Genomic DNA, 21,689 nt, shown 5'->3' on the forward strand with positions numbered 1-21,689 from the left:
TGGAAAACCCTAGCAACCACACGGCAACGCGCTAAAATGCTCAGAACACTCTAGCATGGCAATGTTTTAAATCCATGCAGAACAACTTAGCAGTTGTATAGCAACACCTTAGCAACCGCCCAGCACACCCTAGCTACCACATAGGAACATTCTAGCAGGCATTTAGCGCACCAAAAAAGAGCTGGAAAGGTCTCGGTTATGTATAGTAACACCCTGGAAACCACCCAGAACACCCTAGCTACCAAATAGCAAAACATTTAAAAAAAAACAAACACTGAGAACACCCTAGCAACAGCTTAGTAAAACTTTAGTCTAAACCATCTAGAAAACACCAGCAACCATACAGCAATGTGTTAAAAATGCTCAAAACACCCTAGCATAGCAATCTTCTAAATCCATGCTGAACAACTTAGCAGCCACATAGCAACACCATGACAGCTGCCCATAACACCTTAGCTACCACATAGCAATCAGCTGAAAACCGTAACAACCATAACAACGAATCAACTTAGCAACTGGATAGCAGTACATTAAACAAAAACTCTCAGAACACCCTAGAAACCACATAGCAACATTCTAGCAACCATTTGGTGAGCTAAAAATGTGCTGAAACCTTAACCACCACTCAGAACATCTTAGCAACTGCATAGCGACACCCTGGCAACCACCGGGAACACCCTAGCTACCACATAGCAACCATTCAGTGCACTAGAAGTGTGCTGTGAACCCTAAGAATATCTTAGCAACTGCATAGCAACATCCTAGCAACCACATAGCAACAAATGAAAAAACACTCAGATCAACTGCATAGCAACACCCAGGAAACCACCCACAACACCTCAGCATTGTGGTAATGACTTTTTTGGGCACTGGCTTTGTAGTTTCTTCAGAAAATGAAAAAGTTTAATTGTGTTTTTGTTGTATTTATTTTAGTGAGAGGGCAAAGAAAGAAGGTACGGCAGAATGAGTTCAATTGAATCGGAGTTCAAATGTAAATGAGGATAATCTGCACCACAAATGTGTGCCAGCGAACATGCATATTAGTGCCGGCGGAAAGAGAATGTAACCTGCGGCCCCGTGAGAGACCTCATCACAGCACACACAGGCAGCCGTTTATTTAAATACAAACTTTGCAAGGATTGAGAATGTGCGTTTCACATAAAAGGACTGTGTGTGCTGCCAAGTCACACGTAACTAATTGAAAAGTGAAGAGATTCCACCTTTTTTTAGCCGAATCAAAATAAGAAAACTGGATAATGAAAAGAGAGCTATTTTCTGCCCTGATAAGTGCTTATAAAGACGTGTGTGTGTGTGTGTGTGAGTGAATGAGTGAGTGATCCTTACCCGTCTGCACCTCCACTCAATACTTTAATGACAGGTATATGTGCTAGTTAAAGACACAGCCTGAACAAACAGATCGAGGAGAGGAGCAGATAAGAAGAAAAACAGGAAAGAGCAGGTTGTGAGGAACAAGATGAATCAGAGAGGGAGAGAGGGAGAGAGGGAGGGGGATACGAAAAGCAAATTAGATAGAGAGGAAGAGTGAAGGGAGACTAATGCAGCTGAGTAACAAGGGAGAGGAAGCGAGTGGAGATGTTGATTAACACACGGCTGTAGTTCAAGTGACAGAGCTTGTTGTGTGTGTGTGTTAGTGGCTCTCAGCACTCCTCATGCCCACTGCTCCAGTACAGTGACATCACTACAGTCTTTCAGTGTATCACCACACACTATATTCTACATTTTTCCCATGAAGTCCACTTTTACTCTTAGTTACGAGTGGGTGTTGTGACCCAAATTTTGTATCACGACACAAGGAATTTATTTCACAGTAACAGTATGTGATAAAGTTATTTTGTCTGGAAATTCAGAGGAAAGTGATCTATCTATCTATCTATCTATCTATCTATCTATCTATCTATCTATCTATCTATCTATCTATCTATCTATCTATCTATCTATCTATCTATCTATCTATCTATCTATCTATCTATCTATCTATCTATCTATCTATCCATCTATCTATCCATCTATCTATCCATCTATCTATCCATCCATCCATCCATCCATCCATCTATCTATCTGTCTGTCTGTCTGTCTGTCTGTCCGTCCGTCCGTCCGTCCGTCCGTCCGTCCGTCCGTCCGTCCGTCTGTCTGTTGATCTATCTATCCGTCCGTCCGTCTATCTATCTATCTATCTATCTATCTATCTATCTATCTATCTATCTATCTATCTATCTATCTATCTGTCTGTCTGTCTGTCTGTCTGTCTGTCTGTTGATCTATCTATCCGTCCGTCCGTCTATCTATCTATCTATCTATCTATCTATCTATCTATCTATCTATCTATCTATCTATCTATCTATCTATCTATCTATCTATCTATCTATCTGTCTGTCTGTCTGTCTGTCTGTCTGTCTGTCTGTCTGTCTGTCTGTCTCTCTGTCTGTCTCTGTTTGTCTGTTTCTCTATCTATCTATCTATCCGTCCGTCTATCTGTCTGTCTATCTGTCTTTCTATCTGTCTATCTATCTGTCTGTCTGTCTGTCTGTCTATCTATCTAACTATCTGTCTGTCTATCTGTCTATCCACCCATCCATCCATCCACAGTATCTATCCATCTATCTATCTATCTATCTATCTATCTATCTATCTATCTATCTATCTATCTATCTATCTATCTATCTATCTATCTATCTATCTATCTATCTATCTAGATTAGATTCAAATAAGATTCAAATTACTTTAATGCTGATTTTAATGGTAATTTTTTTTCATGGTGTAAAGAAATCTTTATATATATTTTTTTAATTACATGAAAATAAACATAGCAATTAAAAAGTTTAATCTTCTAATATTTATATCAGTGTCTGTAGGCGTAGTTGGCAGCTGTGTCCTGCCGGAGGCTGTTTCGACCTCACACACACCTGACGGCCTGGACGGCCTGGGCCTTTGAGCTCGCTGGGCTTTCTCCTCTCAGGAGTGGGAGTTTGTCCATATTTGATTTCTGATGCTGGAAGTGTTTCTGGAGGGATGTGAAAAGGTGATAGAAAGTGTCCCTAATGTTTGGATAATTAGGGCAGGATGTCAAAAAGTGGAGCTCTGTTTCCACTGTGATTCTCTGTGCAATGAGGGCACAGATACTCTTCCTTCAGCAGCCAGGTCTGTGTGTGTGTGTGTGTCCATCTATCTGTCTTTTTATGTATTTTATCTAACTATTTTCCACTTTCTCTTTGATTGTTTAGGCCAGAAACTACACAGAATATGTAAATGCAGATGTAAACTCTTAGCCAGGGCTTTTCATGCTTACGTTTCAGAATGCAACAACGCATGAAATTGAGCTTCGGTAGCCATCGCTCCTGCACCTTTAAATTCTCTTTATGTTATGTAAATATGGTTGCTCATACGTGCTCATGTCACTCCCGGTTTACTTGACGCCTCCTTTAAAGTCTACATGACATCAAAATAGACCCCATTTACTTTCTCGACAGGCTTTTAATATGTGTCTAATTAATTCACATTGCTTGCATCTTCTGAGCCTTAAATGGTGGACTCCCACGGTTCTCCAATCTCGTCGTGTCCAGCATCACAAGTGCATCCATAACCCCGAATACAGTTCTGAAGCAGTTCTGGATGTTAATAATATAAGCACATCCATGACTTCCTTCCATCTTAATACCAGCAGAACAAGCCCTGCAGTCGTTTAAGTTCTGAAATGCTGAAACTCAGACACATTGCTCTTTTTTTTGGTAATCTACAGGGGTGCAGGAATGAAAAAGAAGTATATGTGGGAGTTTCAACATCTCACTGAAATGAAAAGATATTTTAGTGCGCCTTCTGGAGCCAAAATATAAAGAATGATGGCATGTGAGTTTCAATAAATGAGTGCGTGTTTTTATCTTCAACACCAGGCCGTGGACTATGAGAGGCGAAGCACCTACTCTTTCACTGTGGAGGTGCAGAACCCAAACGTGGACTCGCGGTTCCTCCGACGAGGTCCGTTTAAGGACCGTGCTATGGTGCGCATCACGGTTCTGAACGCAGACGAGCCGCCGCGGTTCTCCCGCTCTCGGTACCGGCTCGATGTGTCGGAAAACTGTCCTCCGGCGTGTGTGGTGGGGAGAGTGGCCGCCGTGGACCCGGATACAGGCCTCAGTAACAACATCAAGTAAACACACTCTTTTTACCTTCTTTACTCAGTATGGTTGGCTTTTATCTACTGTAGTCATACATGGAAATGGGTGAATGTCACAAGAACACATGGGTCACATTTCACCCCAAAATCAATACAAAAAGCAAATATTTTGCATAAAGAAAATTAGGACTTTTGTTTTGTATATCATGACAATTAAGCACATTTTCCCTATATTCTCATTACTATGTGTCCATAAATTTAACTTTTTGAGTTTTTGCTTTTCCATGATTTTAATTTTAATAAAGAGTTTTATTTAATTTTTTTTTAAATTAAAATTCATCAGCATAAATTAAGGACAGCATACACAAGTATTTGTATTTATGAGTGAGTTTCTTCAATTATACTTTTATGTCCCATGGACATTTGTATTTATATTAAAATTAGAAGATTAAAATGTTTTCTTATTTTTATATGAAGGCCACATTAAAGCTATTTTGCAATCTTTTCACCATTTATTTGTGCTAGTTTTGCATGTATGTATACTCAAAATATGAAAATTAATTATACAAAAATGAATTAGTATTTTTAAAACTAGTTCTAAAATAAGAACCATTTCATTATAACTCATGACTACTATGCGTAAAACTTGCTATGCGTTATTTTTGTCACCAAAAAAGTTTGTGACAAAGATAAAAATTTTTAAGCAAAATAATTTTGTGTATTATTTTTAGGGCTGTCAAACGATTAATCGTAATTAATCACATCCAAAATAAAAGTTTGTGTTTACATAATATATGTGGGTACACTGTGTATAATTATATATATATATATATATATATATATATATAAACACACACATGCATTCATATTTAAGAAAAAAATATTATTTATATAAATATTTATATTTATATATAATATAAATTATATATAAATCTATATACAGTATATACATGAAAATATTTCTTAAATATATACAAGCATGTGTGTGTTATATATCAAATAATGTGCATATACATAATATACACAGACAGTGCACCCACATATATTATGTAAACACAAACTTTTATTTTGGATGCGATTAATCGTTTGACAGCCCTAATTATTTTCAATTAAGCTGTAATTATCAAAAAAAAATTACAAAAAAAATATTATTTACAAGGTTTCAACGCTATTTGTAAAAGTATTGAAATTGATTTGAGTAATTTCCAGGTTGTGTTTGAGATTTGTGTTTTTGTTTCAGATTTCTACAATAAAGAATTTCCACAAATTAATTTACCAAACAGGCAGAATGTTTTCATGGTAAAAGTGATTGTCGAACACGACCGACTGAATTGAAGCTGCACATTCACTACACAAAACAGTTTGTTTTTACCAAAGCGACTACGCGAGTCTCTTTTGAACGTCACTCAGACTGTACTTTGCTGTTAGTGATCATCCCACATCAATCCACGTTTACAGTATTAAACCGAGGGGAATATATGGAGGTTATAAAGCGCTTTAGATTTCTTCTCGTCATTTACGTACATGCTATCACTTTTAGAAAAAAAAGAGAAAATATAAATATTTACAAATGACTGTACCAAATATAATGCCATATGAACCATTTATGTTAAATATGGTCTGGACTCAATTGTATGATTTAATTGGGTTTATTTAAGTATAAAATGTTATTAGCCTTATTAAAATAAAGGAGTTTCTTATTCCAAAAAAAAAATGTATTGAGATGTGATGGAAATGACATTTCTTGGCTCTGAAAAATGATGTCTAAAATAAAATGTGACAATTCTCCGGTGATGCATATGTATATGCACTGTCCACAGAGAAATAAAAAAGTAGTGGGAGTGCAAAAGTGTTTATTTTCTACAAGTCCACAAGGACAAAAGTGCCCACAGATGCATGATGTGGGTTTCTGTTTTGCATTTCTGTAATGAGAACGAGTTTGTATAGTTTTCTTCCTGTAGATTTTGAGTTGAAAATGAAACATCACCTGGGCATGTTCAAATCTTGGCAGGTTTTCGTGAGTTTTGCTCATACAGCACATGCATTATTAGTTATAAATATTGCATCATGTTTCCGTCTTTCACAGGATCTATGTGGGCTGTTTTCACTTAACCTGCTCCTTTTCACTTGCTAAACCCTGTTATTGATGCACTGGCTCCTTTATATCTTCTAATCTGTCTGCCTTCCTTCTTTTATTCCCGTCCATTTCTTGTCAGGTACTCAATTGATCCCGAGTCAGACCCCGAGGCGCTGTTCCGGATCGCCTCTGACAATGGTCTCATCACCACGGCCGTGGAATTAGATCGGGAACAGGAGCAATGGCATAACATTACTGTCATCGCCACACAGAGAGGTACCAGAGCTCCTCGCCTTCACTCTTAAAGGGACATTGCATCAATTCTGAGCGCTTGATAATTTCACACAGGTAGCCGTGTGAAATCGGGCCACAGGAAAGCTATTACTTCTGCCGCGGCTGTGAACACGAAAGCTCATGGCTGAGACGCACGCAAACAAAAAGGGAAGAGTTAGAATGATAACTCAAATTGCTTTATAGTCTGGTCCACACAAGCTCAAGGTCGCCCATTTGTGCTCCCCGTCGGCCCTCTAAAACACTATCTTGCATTCTCAGAAGTCACTCTGAGAATTGAGTGGATTTGTTCAGCTCAAATTCAGTAATTACTTTCATATTAGACTCTGTTATGTCTTTATATAATGTCATATTCTGAACATCAGATGACGTTCGGGCCACTTCTGGTCGTGATGTAACGTTATGCCCCAAAAGAGCACAGAGCGTATGGAGAACAGTAAACCAGACAGATTGGAGTTAGCTTCTGTTTTCATGGTCAGTAAGATTTAGCTGACCTACTTGGGGCTTAAAAGCTTTTGATTTCTAACTTCCTTGCTTTTTTTTTGTATTGTTCTTCTCAGAATTTCCCATCATCCTCTTCTCTTCTCTTTCTTAGACAGCCCCAACCAAGTTACCAGGGTAGCGGTTGCCATAGAGACACTGGACATCAATGACAACGCCCCCGAGCTGGACCGACAATACAACACTGCCGTGTGTGACTCCAGCGCTGCTGGACAGGTCAGTGACCCGATGAAGACTGCTACGAAGAGATTATACAGTCCACTTTGAAAGATTATTCTTGTCAAGAAGCGCACACTTAAGGCCCTTGCACACTTAAAGCCCTTGCACACTTAAAGCCCTTGCTCACTTAAAGCCCTTGCTCACTTAAAGCCCTTGCACACTTAAAGCCCTTGCACACTTAAAGCCCTTGCTCACTTAAAGCCCTTGCACACTTAAAGCCCTTGCTCACTTAAAGCCCTTGCACACTTAAAGCCCTTGCACACTTAAAGCCCTTGCACACTTAAAGCCCTTGCTCACTTAAAGCCCTTGCACACTTAAAGCCCTTGCTCACTTAAAGCCCTTGCACACTTAAAGCCCTTGCTCACTTAAAGCCCTTGCACACTTAAAGCCCTTGCACACTTAAAGCCCTTGCTCACTTAAGGCCCTTGCTCACTTAAAGCCCTTGCACACTTAAGGCCCTTGCACACTTAAAGCCCTTGCTCACTTAAAGCCCTTGCTCACTTAAGGCCCTTGCTCACTTAAAGCCCTTGCACACTTAAAGCCCTTGCACACTTAAAGCCCTTGCACACTTAAAGCCCTTGCTCACTTAAGGCCCTTGCTCACTTAAAGCCCTTGCACACTTAAAGCCCTTGCACACTTAAAGCCCTTGCTCACTTAAAGCCCTTGCTCACTTAAGGCCCTTGCACACTTAAGGCCCTTGCACACTTAAACCCCTTGCTCACTTAAAGCCCTTGCACACTTAAACCCCTTGCTCACTTAAGGCCCTTGCACACTTAAGGCCCTTGCACACTTAAACCCCTTGCTCACTTAAGGCCCTTGCACACTTAAAGCCCTTGCACACTTAAAGCCCTTGCACACTTAAAGCCCTTGCACACTTAAAGCCCTTGCACACTTAAAGCCCTTGCTCACTTAAGGCCCTTGCTCACTTAAAGCCCTTGCACACTTAAGGCCCTTGCACACTTAAAGCCCTTGCTCACTTAAAGCCCTTGCTCACTTAAGGCCCTTGCTCACTTAAAGCCCTTGCACACTTAAAGCCCTTGCACACTTAAAGCCCTTGCACACTTAAAGCCCTTGCTCACTTAAAGCCCTTGCACACTTAAAGCCCTTGCACACTTAAAGCCCTTGCACACTTAAAGCCCTTGCTCACTTAAAGCCCTTGCTCACTTAAGGCCCTTGCACACTTAAGGCCCTTGCACACTTAAACCCCTTGCTCACTTAAAGCCCTTGCACACTTAAACCCCTTGCTCACTTAAGGCCCTTGCACACTTAAGGCCCTTGCACACTTAAACCCCTTGCTCACTTAAGGCCCTTGCACACTTAAGGCCCTTGCACACTTAAAGCCCTTGCTCACTTAAAGCCCTTGCACACTTAAAGCCCTTGCACACTTAAAGCCCTTGCTCACTTAAAGCCCTTGCTCACTTAAAGCCCTTGCACACTTAAAGCCCTTGCACACTTAAAGCCCTTGCTCACTTAAAGCCCTTGCTCACTTAAAGCCCTTGCTCACTTAAAGCCCTTGCACACTTAAAGCCCTTGCTCACTTAAAGCCCTTGCTCACTTGAAGCCCTTGCTCACTTAAGGCCCTTGCACACTTAAAGCCCTTGCACACTTAAAGCCCTTGCACACTTAAAGCCCTTGCACACTTAAAGCCCTTGCTCACTTAAAGCCCTTGCACACTTAAAGCCCTTGCACACTTAAAGCCCTTGCACACTTAAAGCCCTTGCTCACTTAAAGCCCTTGCTCACTTAAGGCCCTTGCACACTTAAGGCCCTTGCACACTTAAACCCCTTGCTCACTTAAAGCCCTTGCACACTTAAACCCCTTGCTCACTTAAGGCCCTTGCACACTTAAGGCCCTTGCACACTTAAACCCCTTGCTCACTTAAGGCCCTTGCACACTTAAGGCCCTTGCACACTTAAAGCCCTTGCTCACTTAAAGCCCTTGCACACTTAAAGCCCTTGCACACTTAAAGCCCTTGCTCACTTAAAGCCCTTGCTCACTTAAAGCCCTTGCACACTTAAAGCCCTTGCACACTTAAAGCCCTTGCTCACTTAAAGCCCTTGCTCACTTAAAGCCCTTGCTCACTTAAAGCCCTTGCACACTTAAAGCCCTTGCTCACTTAAAGCCCTTGCTCACTTGAAGCCCTTGCTCACTTAAGGCCCTTGCACACTTAAAGCCCTTGCTCACTTAAAGCCCTTGCACACTTAAAGCCCTTGCTCACTTAAAGCCCTTGCACACTTAAAGCCCTTGCTCACTTGAAGCCCTTGCTCACTTAAGGCCCTTGCACACTTAAAGCCCTTGCTCACTTAAAGCCCTTGCACACTTAAAGCCCTTGCTCACTTAAAGCCCTTGCACACTTAAAGCCCTTGCTCACTTAAAGCCCTTGCTCACTTAAAGCCCTTGCACACTTAAAGCCCTTGCTCACTTAAATCCCTTGCACACTTAAAGCCCTTGCACACTTAAAGCCCTTGCACACTTAAAGCCCTTGCACACTTAAAGCCCTTGCACACTTAAAGCCCTTGCACACTTAAAGCCCTTGCACACTTACAGCCCTTGCACACTTAAAGCCCTTGCACACTTAAAGCCCTTGCTCACTTAAAGCCCTTGCACACTTAAAGCCCTTGCACACTTAAAGCCCTTGCACACTTACAGCCCTTGCACACTTAAAGCCCTTGCACACTTAAAGCCCTTGCTCACTTAAAGCCCTTGCTCACTTAAAGCCCTTGCACACTTAAAGCCCTTGCTCACTTAAAGCCCTTGCACACTTAAAGCCCTTGCTCACTTAAAGCCCTTGCTCACTTAAAGCCCTTGCTCACTTAAAGCCCTTGCACACTTAAAGCCCTTGCACACTTAAGGCCCTTGCACACTTAAGGCCCTTGCACACTTCAGGCCCTTGCACACTTAAAGCCCTTGCTCACTTAAAGCCCTTGCACACTTAAAGCCCTTGCTCACTTAAAGCCCTTGCACACTTAAAGCCCTTGCTCACTTAAAGCCCTTGCACACTTAAAGCCCTTGCTCACTTAAAGCCCTTGCACACTTAAAGCCCTTGCTCACTTAAAGCCCTTGCACACTTGAAGCCCTTGCTCACTTAAAGCCCTTGCTCACTTAAAGCCCTTGCTCACTTGAAGCCCTTGCTCACTTAAGGCCCTTGCACACTTAAAGCCCTTGCTCACTTAAAGCCCTTGCTCACTTAAAGCCCTTGCTCACTTGAAGCCCTTGCTCACTTAAGGCCCTTGCACACTTAAAGCCCTTGCACACTTAAAGCCCTTGCACACTTAAAGCCCTTGCTCACTTAAAGCCCCTGCACACTTAAAGCCCTTGCACACTTAAAGCCCTTGCTCACTTAAAGCCCTTGCACACTTAAAGCCCTTGCACACTTAAAGCCCTTGCACACTTAAAGCCCTTGCTCACTTAAAGCCCTTGCACACTTAAAGCCCTTGCACATTTAAAGCCCTTGCACACTTAAAGCCCTTGCACATTTAAAGCCCTTGCACACTTAAAGCCCTTGCACACTTAAAGCCCTTGCTCACTTAAAGCCCTTGCACACTTAAAGCCCTTGCACACTTAAAGCCCTTGCACACTTAAGGCCCTTGCTCACTTAAAGCCCTTGCACACTTAAGGCCCTTGCACACTTAAAGCCCTTGCACATTTAAAGCCCTTGCACACTTAAAGCCCTTGCACACTTAAAGCCCTTGCTCACTTAAAGCCCTTGCACACTTAAAGCCCTTGCACACTTAAAGCCCTTGCACACTTAAGGCCCTTGCTCACTTAAAGCCCTTGCACACTTAAGGCCCTTGCACACTTAAAGCCCTTGCTCACTTAAAGCCCTTGCTCACTTAAGGCCCTTGCTCACTTAAAGCCCTTGCACACTTAAAGCCCTTGCACACTTAAAGCCCTTGCTCACTTAAGGCCCTTGCTCACTTAAAGCCCTTGCACACTTAAAGCCCTTGCTCACTTAAAGCCCTTGCTCACTTGAAGCCCTTGCTCACTTAAGGCCCTTGCACACTTAAAGCCCTTGCTCACTTAAAGCCCTTGCTCACTTAAAGCCCTTGCACACTTAAAGCCCTTGCTCACTTAAAGCCCTTGCACACTTAAAGCCCTTGCTCACTTGAAGCCCTTGCTCACTTAAGGCCCTTGCACACTTAAAGCCCTTGCTCACTTAAAGCCCTTGCACACTTAAAGCCCTTGCTCACTTAAAGCCCTTGCACACTTAAAGCCCTTGCTCACTTAAAGCCCTTGCTCACTTAAAGCCCTTGCTCACTTAAAGCCCTTGCACACTTAAAGCCCTTGCTCACTTAAATCCCTTGCACACTTAAAGCCCTTGCACACTTAAAGCCCTTGCACACTTAAAGCCCTTGCACACTTAAAGCCCTTGCACACTTAAAGCCCTTGCACACTTAAAGCCCTTGCACACTTACAGCCCTTGCACACTTAAAGCCCTTGCACACTTAAAGCCCTTGCTCACTTAAAGCCCTTGCACACTTAAAGCCCTTGCACACTTCTCACTTAAAGCCCTTGCTCACTTAAAGCCCTTGCTCACTTAAAGCCCTTGCTCACTTAAAGCCCTTGCACACTTAAAGCCCTTGCTCACTTGAAGCCCTTGCTCACTTAAAGCCCTTGCTCACTTGAAGCCCTTGCTCACTTAAGGCCCTTGCACACTTAAAGCCCTTGCTCACTTAAAGCCCTTGCTCACTTAAAGCCCTTGCTCACTTGAAGCCCTTGCTCACTTAAGGCCCTTGCTCACTTAAGGCCCTTGCACACTTAAAGCCCTTGCACACTTAAAGCCCTTGCACACTTAAAGCCCTTGCACACTTAAAGCCCTTGCTCACTTAAAGCCCCTGCACATTTAAAGCCCTTGCTCACTTAAAGCCCTTGCTCACTTAAAGCCCTTGCTCACTTGAAGCCCTTGCTCACTTAAGGCCCTTGCTCACTTAAGGCCCTTGCACACTTAAAGCCCTTGCACACTTAAAGCCCTTGCTCACTTAAGGCCCTTGCTCACTTAAAGCCCTTGCACACTTAAAGCCCTTGCTCACTTAAAGCCCTTGCTCACTTGAAGCCCTTGCTCACTTAAGGCCCTTGCACACTTAAAGCCCTTGCTCACTTAAAGCCCTTGCTCACTTAAAGCCCTTGCACACTTAAAGCCCTTGCTCACTTAAAGCCCTTGCACACTTAAAGCCCTTGCACATTTAAAGCCCTTGCACACTTAAAGCCCTTGCACATTTAAAGCCCTTGCACACTTAAAGCCCTTGCACACTTAAAGCCCTTGCACACTTAAAGCCCTTGCACACTTAAAGCCCCTGCACATTTAAAGCCCTTGCACACTTAAAGCCCTTGCTCACTTAAAGCCCTTGCACACTTAAAGCCCTTGCACATTTAAAGCCCTTGCACACTTAAAGCCCTTGCACATTTAAAGCCCTTGCACACTTAAAGCCCTTGCACACTTAAAGCCCTTGCACATTTAAAGCCCTTGCTCACTTAAAGCCCTTGCACACTTAAAGCCAATTCAGCAAATTCTTGCTGTTCAGTTGCAAAAATTCCCTGACTGATTAATGAAAATCATTGTGTGAGTCTTTGTCCATTTGCGTTTCAGGTGGTGCAGGTGATTCGAGCCATAGACAAAGACCAAAGCAGCTCCAACTCTCCCATCCACTTCAGTATTCCCGCAGAATCCAGCAGTGCCCTCAACTTCTCCGTTAGAGAGCGAGGAGGTGCGCTCTCCAGATATCTCCTGTCATCCATCCGTCTTCTCTTCCCCGTCAGTGTTCCTCATCTCCCCCCCCCCCCCCGGTCTCTGTCCAGACATATATCCTCCTTCATTACGCTCATCCATTTATCTCTTTTGTCACATTCTGCTCAGATGAACACAGCAAACTCCCTTCTCTGTGCTCCAGCAATCCGTTCTTTCATTATCCTGTTCTCCGCTTCAATCTGATGGTTTTTAATTTGCACCCCAGAATGAAAAATGATTCATCATTCATTTCCCTCTAAACCTGTATGCTGTTATTTTTGCTGTGGAACACAAAGGGAGAAATTTGAGAAATCTGGTGTACGGAAAATGTCTGTAACAAATATAATTAGTGTGTGTCTATATAATGTTATATTTATTTTATAAATTATTCTATTAATTGAGTCCACAAAATGAGTCACATGACTAATGTTTGTTTATGTTCCATTTCTTTTGCTTCCAGACCACACAGCGAGTCTGGTGCTTTTGTCGTCCCTGAAGGCTTTTCCTCGCTCTTCCTCTTTACCAACTCTAAAAATACCCATAATGCTCCATGATGGTGCGTCAGACCTCAGGAGCACAGGAACGATTACCGTTACGGTGTGTCCGTGCCAAAACGGGGGCATGTGGGCAGAGGAACGGAAACAACAAACGGAAGACAAGGATAAACCATCGTTGCCGGACTGGGAGAGGCAAGCGGTGTGTTCGCCTGTCCCGTCGAACTCCTCGCTGCTGGGAATCAGCTCGGCCGCCATGTTGGCGATCCTGGCCTGTGCGTCAACTTTTCTGGGTCAGTTTTGATTTTCAGTTCATTTCATCAGATTTATGTTTGCTACTCGCCCTTCGCTCCACCTCTGTAATGATGTGTTGTTGCTACATCTGTCCATCACTCCCTGTCTTCATCCACCATTGCCTCCTGGTGTGTCTTCAAATTGCTGCTTTTCTTCCATATATGTATGTTTTTGTGGGTCGTTCGAACTTTCCGCCAACCTGCCTCGTTTCTTCTGCTCTGTTTGTCAGTCGGGCTTGCTAATGGACATGTTTGGGTTTGGTTTCTGCTCTATGTCAGTCATAATAAATAGCATTTGATGAGTGCTGACGGCATCGTATGGCATTTTGAGATTGCGGAACAACCCTTTCCCTCCCTCAAGGTGTACCCCAAATGACATTGAACACTCAAACCCCAGTAAGTAAGTAAGTGAGAGGTGGAAAAGGCATTTTCTACAAATACACTTTGACAATGTAGCCATATGCAGTCCCTCCAGGATTTCACGATTTTTTTGTGTGATTTTTGCGATCAAATTGACTGATTTTTGTGGTGGTAATTTCCAAAAATGTGTGAAAAAATTTGCGATTTATATTTAACATTTACCATACTAGTATTCAGTCCTTCCAGAAAAACGTGGAGTTTTTTTGTGATTGTTGTGGGAAAAAATTGATTGATTATGCGACCCGTTTTCTTTAAAAATGCGATGGAATATGCGGGATATTTATGCAATTTTATGCGATGAAATTGCAGGAATTTGCAAAAATTGAGGGAACTTGCAAAAATTGCGGTTTGATGAAAAAGAGAAAAAAAGTGATTCCCCCAACATCCTGTTAATGTAAGAGTCATTTCTTATTACTTCCTTTGATAAACAAGCATACTACATCATGGAAAGTGCTGGGAATATTTAATTTCTCATCTTGTTTTATTTCAGACTGTAAGAGTGTAAATATGGTGTGGCCCCTTTAAGAGCTGCGCGCTCCCTGTTGAACTCTCTGCAGTGTTATATGTGTGCGGGTAATTTCTGATTGATAATACTTCTTTTGTCTTATGTTGTTTATTAAATAACGATGTGACGGTAGAACGTGCGACAGACAGAATACGAGTTCGATTTGTGAGATGTCAATCGCCTCCGTGAGTCTGTCTGCCGTCGCGTAATTGCGTCACTTCATAACTTTCCCATGGAAACAGGGGGAAACGGCTGCTCTTGTGTGAAGCAAACGCAACATTTTTCAACTTTCTGCTAAGATACATGTGACTTTTTTGCAACGAAAATGCGAGGATTATGAAATTATGCAAACCCCGCATATTTTGCATGGAAATCGGCAATTTATGCGGCGAAACTGCGGGGTATTTGAAAAAATGCGGCCCCTGCATAAATATGCGGACTTTGGCTGATTTTGCATTGAATTCAGCGATCGCATAATCGCGTTTTTCTGGAGGGACTGCATATGGCAATATATCATTTTCCTTCACTGTGCAAAAAAACATTATATATATATATACTGTTTTTAAAACTCTTTACGTGGACACTTGCTTTATATGCTCCACAAATTGTTTTATTAAACACATTTTGATATGTTGCATGTAGTAAATCATAACTTTTATCACGTTATTTAGTTGCTGTTGTTGACACAAGTTGTTGTGATCAACTTTATCTGACATAATTTTACAGAAAATTAGGAAAATATGTACTGTGCCATAATGGAAAAATTGCTTAGAATTGGAACAGGTCTAATGTAATTTCTCAGTGGGAATTTTATAGATATTGAAATCAATTATGTTATTACATTTTCCTGGAAGTGTTAACCATGATATAATTGCATTTCTGCAGAAATTACAAAACATACATTTTTGCCAAAAATGAAAAATGAACAGTGAGTAAAAGCATTTAGGAACGACTTTTAGTTTTAAAGATATTTCAATTTAGTATATTATAAATCATTTTTAAGATTTAAGACTATTTTTTAAAAATACGTGTTTTAAAACCATTTCCCCTTGCTGTATGGCAATGTCTTCCCCATTTTTTCCCCTTAAATATCTTTGAATACATTTTCATTATTAGAGCTATTTTTACACTGACAGTTATGAATCATTTCATCAGAAGTTAGCACTGAAACTAAAATAAATCATATTGGTAACTTTGAAGAAGCTGACGTTGAAGGCAGTGGTTGGTGCACTAGATAAAAAGTTGAAGGTTTATTCTTTTAACACTGATAATGATTGATTTGATTAAATATGAATTTAGTTAACCCTTGTGCATTGTTCAAATTCACTACCCTTTCGTTATGTTCGTGGCTGAAAAAAGCCACTACTTTAAACTGCTGTAAAAATGTATCAGATAAATATTTTTTTCAAATTTTTTTGCATAAATCTATTAACCGACCTCAGTCCTGATCAAAACTAGTAAATTTTTTTAAAAAATTCAGGATTTTAACTCTTTAATTGCCAAATTCATAAATGATGTCACTGATTTGGGGGGAAAAAAAACACAAAATGACTTATTTTCAATATAAAATATGATTGTGGACTGGATTTTTTTTTACCTTTTATCACAGTCTTGGACATGTCAAAGATTAGAAACAACATTGGTTTTGATGCATTGTTAGTTTTTGTGTAGCATCAGATTTTAACTTTTTCTCCCTTATTTACTGTTCGTGGCTGTTTTTGCCCCATTGACTTCCATTATAACCACATTTTTTGATTGCAAAGCCATGACACCATAAAATCATGCATTTTTGATTGTTGATGGTTTTCCCTGTTGGGAAGAGGTAAAATTTGTAATTTTTACTGTTGATAACCAGGTGGAACCATTTAACCCTTTAGACAGGCCTGTGCAAAAAAAAGCTTAGTTTCTGGCTTTTACATGCAGTTATATGGAGTATAATAGCATATTACAGTGTGTATATGTGTGTGTGGGTGTGCGTGAGTGTGTGAGAGAGTGTGAGAACTCACCTTGATGCGTCTGAGAAAATAAAAATATACACTTCAGCTCTCAAAACTACATGGAGTAAACAAAAACAAAGTAAGTGTATTTATGCATCTGCTGCCTTTTGATGGTGAGAAATGCAGACTAAACAAAAACAAAGCAAGTGGATATAAACGCTTGTCATTTGATGGTGAGAAGAGCAGCAAGCAACATGAGAGAGGGCTTGACTTGTAGTGAAGTTTTAGAGATGATTATGCAGTCTGACCCCTCCAGCGAGCTGCAGGAGGTATTGTCTTCTCACTCTGACCGCAGACTCAGGACAGTCAGATCCTGGTTTGGATGTGGCACCCTCATCATCATCTCAAGCTTCCACTGAAGGCGAGGAGGATTCAGATGATCCTGGATCTGGATGGACTGGGAGAATCTTCAGAGGGACATGGTGGTTCTGAAAATCGCATGACCACTGCGATCATCCCACAGGCAACGTGTGGACTCCCCTCTGGATCTGTAGACGCTGGCCAAAATCAGTAGCCCCATGCAGAGAGATCTGTGGAGTCCACAGATCCAGGATCCTCTGAATCCTCCTCGCCTTCAGTGGAGCTCTAGCTTCCACTGAAAGCAGGAGGATTCTGTGGATCCTGGATCTGGGGGGATTGGGAGAAATGGTGAAGTATGGTTTTCCACCAATGCGGAGACAATTCCCTTTCTTCAGCCTGCAAGAGGCGTGAGTCGAGGGCCGACACGCAATGCTATCGCAATGGTTCAGAACATGGATTCTGTGTTCAATCTGTTTTTTACGGAGGAGACGACTGACCTCATTGTCAGCATGACCAACCTCCATGGACACCGCACAATGAGAAACTGGACTGGGGTGGACTCCACAGATCTCTGTGCCTACATGGGGCTACTGATTTTGGCCAGCGTCTACAGATCCAGAGGGGAGTCCACACGTTGCCTGTGGGATGATCGCAGTGGTCATGCGATTTTCAGAGCCACCATGTCCCTCTGAAGATTCTCCCAGTCCATCCAGATCCAGGATCATCTGAATCCTCCTCGCCTTCAGTGGAAGCTTGAGATGATGATGAGGGTGCCACATCCAAACCAGGATCTGACTGTCCTGAGTCTGCGGTCAGAGTGAGAAGACAATACCTCCTGCAGCTCGCTGGAGGGGTCAGACTGCATAATCATCTCTAAAACTTCACTACAAGTCAAGCCCTCTCTCATGTTGCTTGCTGCTCTTCTCACCATCAAATGACAAGCGTTTATATCCACTTGCTTTGTTTTTGTTTAGTCTGCATTTCTCACCATCAAAAGGCAGCAGATGCATAAATACACTTACTTTGTTTTTGTTTACTCCATGTAGTTTTGAGAGCTGAAGTGTATATTTTTATTTTCTCAGACGCATCAAGGTGAGTTCTCACACTCTCTCACACACTCACGCACACCCACACACACATATACACACTGTAATATGCTATTATACTCCATATAACTGCATGTAAAAGCCAGAAACTAAGCTTTTTTTTGCACAGGCCTGTCTAAAGGGTTAAATGGTTCCACCTGGTTATCAACAGTAAAAATTACAAATTTTACCTCTTCCCAACAGGGAAAACCATCAACAATCAAAAATGCATGATTTTATGGTGTCATGGCTTTGCAATCAAAAAATGTGGTTATAATGGAAGTCAATGGGGCAAAAACAGCCACGAACAGTAAATGAGGGAGAAAAAGTTAAAATCTGATGCTACACAAAAACTAACAATGCATCAAAACCAATGTTGTTTCTAATCTTTGACATGTCCAAGACTGTGATAAAAGGTGAAAAAAAATCCAGTCCACAATCATATTTTATATTGAAAATAAGTCATTTTCTGTGTTTTTTTTCCCAAATCAGTGACATCATTTATGAATTTGGCAATTAAAGAGTTAAAATCCTGAATTTTTTTTAAACATTTAGTAGTTTTGATCAGGACTGAGGTCGGTTAATAGATTTATGCAAAAAAATTTGAAAAAAATATTTATCTGATACATTTTTACAGCAGTTTAAAGTAGTGGCTTTTTTCAGCCACGAACATAACGAAAGGGTAGTGAATTTGCCCAGAGTGTACTGTTGAGTTTTTGAAAAATTTCAAAGCATTTTCCCAAAATATGTGTCAAAATAAGATTTGTCACCAAAAATCATTCCATTTGCTGAAACAAAGAAAAAGTTACGGCCAAATTAAGACTAAAAAATACCCCTTAGTGGCTGAAAAAAGCCACAACAGCACATAAGGGTTAAGAAACATTGAGCTACAGAGTTGCCTTTTTGTATCTGTTGTTAAATCTGTTTTATGTCTGGAAACTAAAGGGAAACGTATTCCACTGTTAGAACACTTTACTTATAATGGAAACTAATTAGCTATCTAAAATAAGATGTTTAATTAACTTCGGTTGACTGTGAACAATTTCTGAAGGTTACACACCTTTTGTTAGAGATTATTTAAAAAAAGGTCTATTTTGCACTATATTTAGCCTCTACATCTTCCTGTGGCTCACACAGTGGCGAATGGCGGCTAGCAACATCTTGGTCATGGGTTCAATTCCCAGGGAATGCATTAATTAAAAAAAATAAATAAATGTATAGCATGAATTCAGTGCAAGTCGCTTTGGATAACAGCAGTGTTGGGCATGTTACTTAAAAAAGTAATTAGTTATAGTTACTAGTTACTTCTTACTAGGGTTGGGTATCGTTTGAATTTGAACGATTCTGATTCTGATTCCTTGTTTTGATTCCGGTTCCTAACGATTCTCGATTCCGATTCTTTTAAGAGGCAGGATCAAAAAAGTTTAGCTAACCTTGCTAACCAACGGCCTTTCTGAAGGAAATACTCCTTCTGTAAAAATACTCCTTTTGTCACAAATTTTGCATTTTGCCGAGATTTCTTTATTTTTAGAAAAGTGAAGCCACACTTTGGACCGCCGACGTAAGGTACTCATGTTCGACTCGCGCGGTTATGCCAACACTTCCGGTAGACGCTTCTTCGTTGGTGTTGTTTAGCGGTTTCTTCTTCCGCTCGGCGGACTGTGAATATCGAAACTAGGAATCGAAATTTTAACTTTTGAACGATTCCGGGAAAAACTAAAAGTTAGTCTCGGTTCCAATCGATACTCGATTCTCGATACCCAACCCTACTTCTCACAAATAGTTAAATCCTTATAAAATTAACTAATTACCAGGGAAAGTAACTACTGCATTACTTTAAAAAAAATGTTAATATAGGCCTATGTCAAATAACTTGGATGCACCCAATATTAAATATGTTAAATTGATGAAATGGACACTATAGAATAAATTATTATTCTAAAACATTGTACACTAATCTACTGTTGCTGTGGGACAGTGTGAGAGACACCTATAAAATTATATAATATATTTTAAATATTATCATTACTATAGTAGAACAATAAAACAATTTTAGGTTTAGAACTTTATAATATTTATTAATAAATATTGCACAGACCAAAACTGGCCAACAAATAAGTCTCAAAATAATTTATGCTTAAATGTACTAAAAAATGAATAAATAATAATAAAAACATATACATACACTCTTTGTAGTGAAAATTAAAATGATAAACAGTTTAACAAGAAGTGCTCCCAGAACGTTCCCTGCAGGTTATTTATTTATTTATTTATTTTTATTTTATTTGTATAACCATGTAAATTAATTAAAACGTTGCAGATGATACCAATAGGCTACAGAGATTATTCTAATGCTGAAATGTGTAATTTATTTATTAACAAACTGTATGAAGAGTTCAGACGCAAAAGCCTCTAAGTGCCATTTGAAATTTTCTTCTAGAATGATGATTTTTATCAAACTTGTATATTTAAGTTCAGTGATTTCACTTAAATGGCAATGCTAATTACCTATTAATTGTTATTTAAGTGAAATTACTGAACTTAAATATACAAGTTTGATAAAAATCATCATTAAAGAAGAAAATTTCAAATTGCATTTAGAGGCTTTTGCATCTGAACTCTTCATATAATGTTCGGACGCACTCTGTCTCTCTCGCGTTGTTCGCTTCGCGTTTGCGTTAGTCCAGTCCGGCGCCTCATAAACACGCACGCACCAGAGAAAAAACTTTACAGGTCCTATGTCGGAAAGAGAGCCTACTCGGATGGAAACCACTTCAGTGAGCTCAATTAGGCTATAGTAGCGCCGCATTTTATTGTCCATAACGGTAACGGCGGAAAAAGTCGTTTGTTTCATGACTCGCTACTGAGAAAGATAACGCCGTTTATTTACAACGCCGTCACTGGATAACAGTGTGAGTCAAAAGCTTAAATTGAGTGTATCTGTGTATTGAATGTACTTGTGTCTGTAACCTCCTCTGTTTTTTTTTTTCTCGCTGTCTTTTGTCCGATAGTAGTGGCTGCTCTTTCGCTATCGTTGCGAAGGCAGAAGCGGGACACTCAGTCTCCTGTGGAAGATGATGAGATCAGGGAGAACATCATCACGTATGATGACGAGGGAGGCGGGGAGGCGGACACGGCCGCGTTCGATATCGCGACCCTGAAGAGCGCCCCCCAGAGCATGCGCAGGGCACAACGCCTTCGAGATAACAACAATATGTGAGTGTGTTTGATGCTCACATAAATAGTCCAATCGCCTTGGTTTCATGCTGCCACTATCTGATCTTTCAAATCACATGTCATTTCTTGACATTTGGTTTAGAAAATGCCACAAGCCCATGTGAATCATTCGGCTTACGTTCACAACAAACACGAACGAGTGTATCTTTCCCTGGAATCTCTGGTTACTCGAAAACGTTCAGTCGCTCTAAATGATGTTAACTGTTTATCTGATTAATGAGGGCTCTGTACTCATGGTGTGTGTGTGTGTGATTTAATGAGCCTTCACATGCAAATCTGACAGCTGTTTTAGTGCAAAGTTCATCTAGTTAATATTTCTGCTGCTCAAACCCACACGGTGTCCTCTATCCATCATATTCCTGTTAGATGTCATTGTAATACTCCTGGGCAGGTTGACGAAAGTACATCACATG

General features: G+C 40.8%; 1 protein-coding gene across 3 annotated transcripts in view; it reads left to right on the forward strand.

The window, feature by feature from the left end:
* The window catches only part of cdh24a (cadherin 24, type 2a), a 109,111-nt gene that overhangs the window by 79,709 nt on the left and 7,713 nt on the right, over nucleotides 1-21,689 (forward strand). For all 3 annotated transcript variants that reach the window (XM_089124591.1, XM_089124590.1, XM_039652974.2), the window contains 6 exons: nucleotides 3,909-4,165; nucleotides 6,349-6,485; nucleotides 7,096-7,217; nucleotides 12,808-12,925; nucleotides 13,406-13,732; nucleotides 21,051-21,255. In XM_089124591.1, coding sequence (XP_088980717.1) covers nucleotides 3,909-4,165; nucleotides 6,349-6,485; nucleotides 7,096-7,217; nucleotides 12,808-12,925; nucleotides 13,406-13,732; nucleotides 21,051-21,255 — 1,166 coding nt within the window. The remainder of the gene's footprint in view (nucleotides 1-3,908; nucleotides 4,166-6,348; nucleotides 6,486-7,095; nucleotides 7,218-12,807; nucleotides 12,926-13,405; nucleotides 13,733-21,050; nucleotides 21,256-21,689) is intronic.

This window comes from Pimephales promelas, chromosome 20 (assembly GCF_988280905.1).
Source record: "Pimephales promelas chromosome 20, fPimPro1.hap1.1, whole genome shotgun sequence".
NCBI classification, from domain to species: domain Eukaryota; kingdom Metazoa; phylum Chordata; class Actinopteri; order Cypriniformes; family Leuciscidae; genus Pimephales; species Pimephales promelas.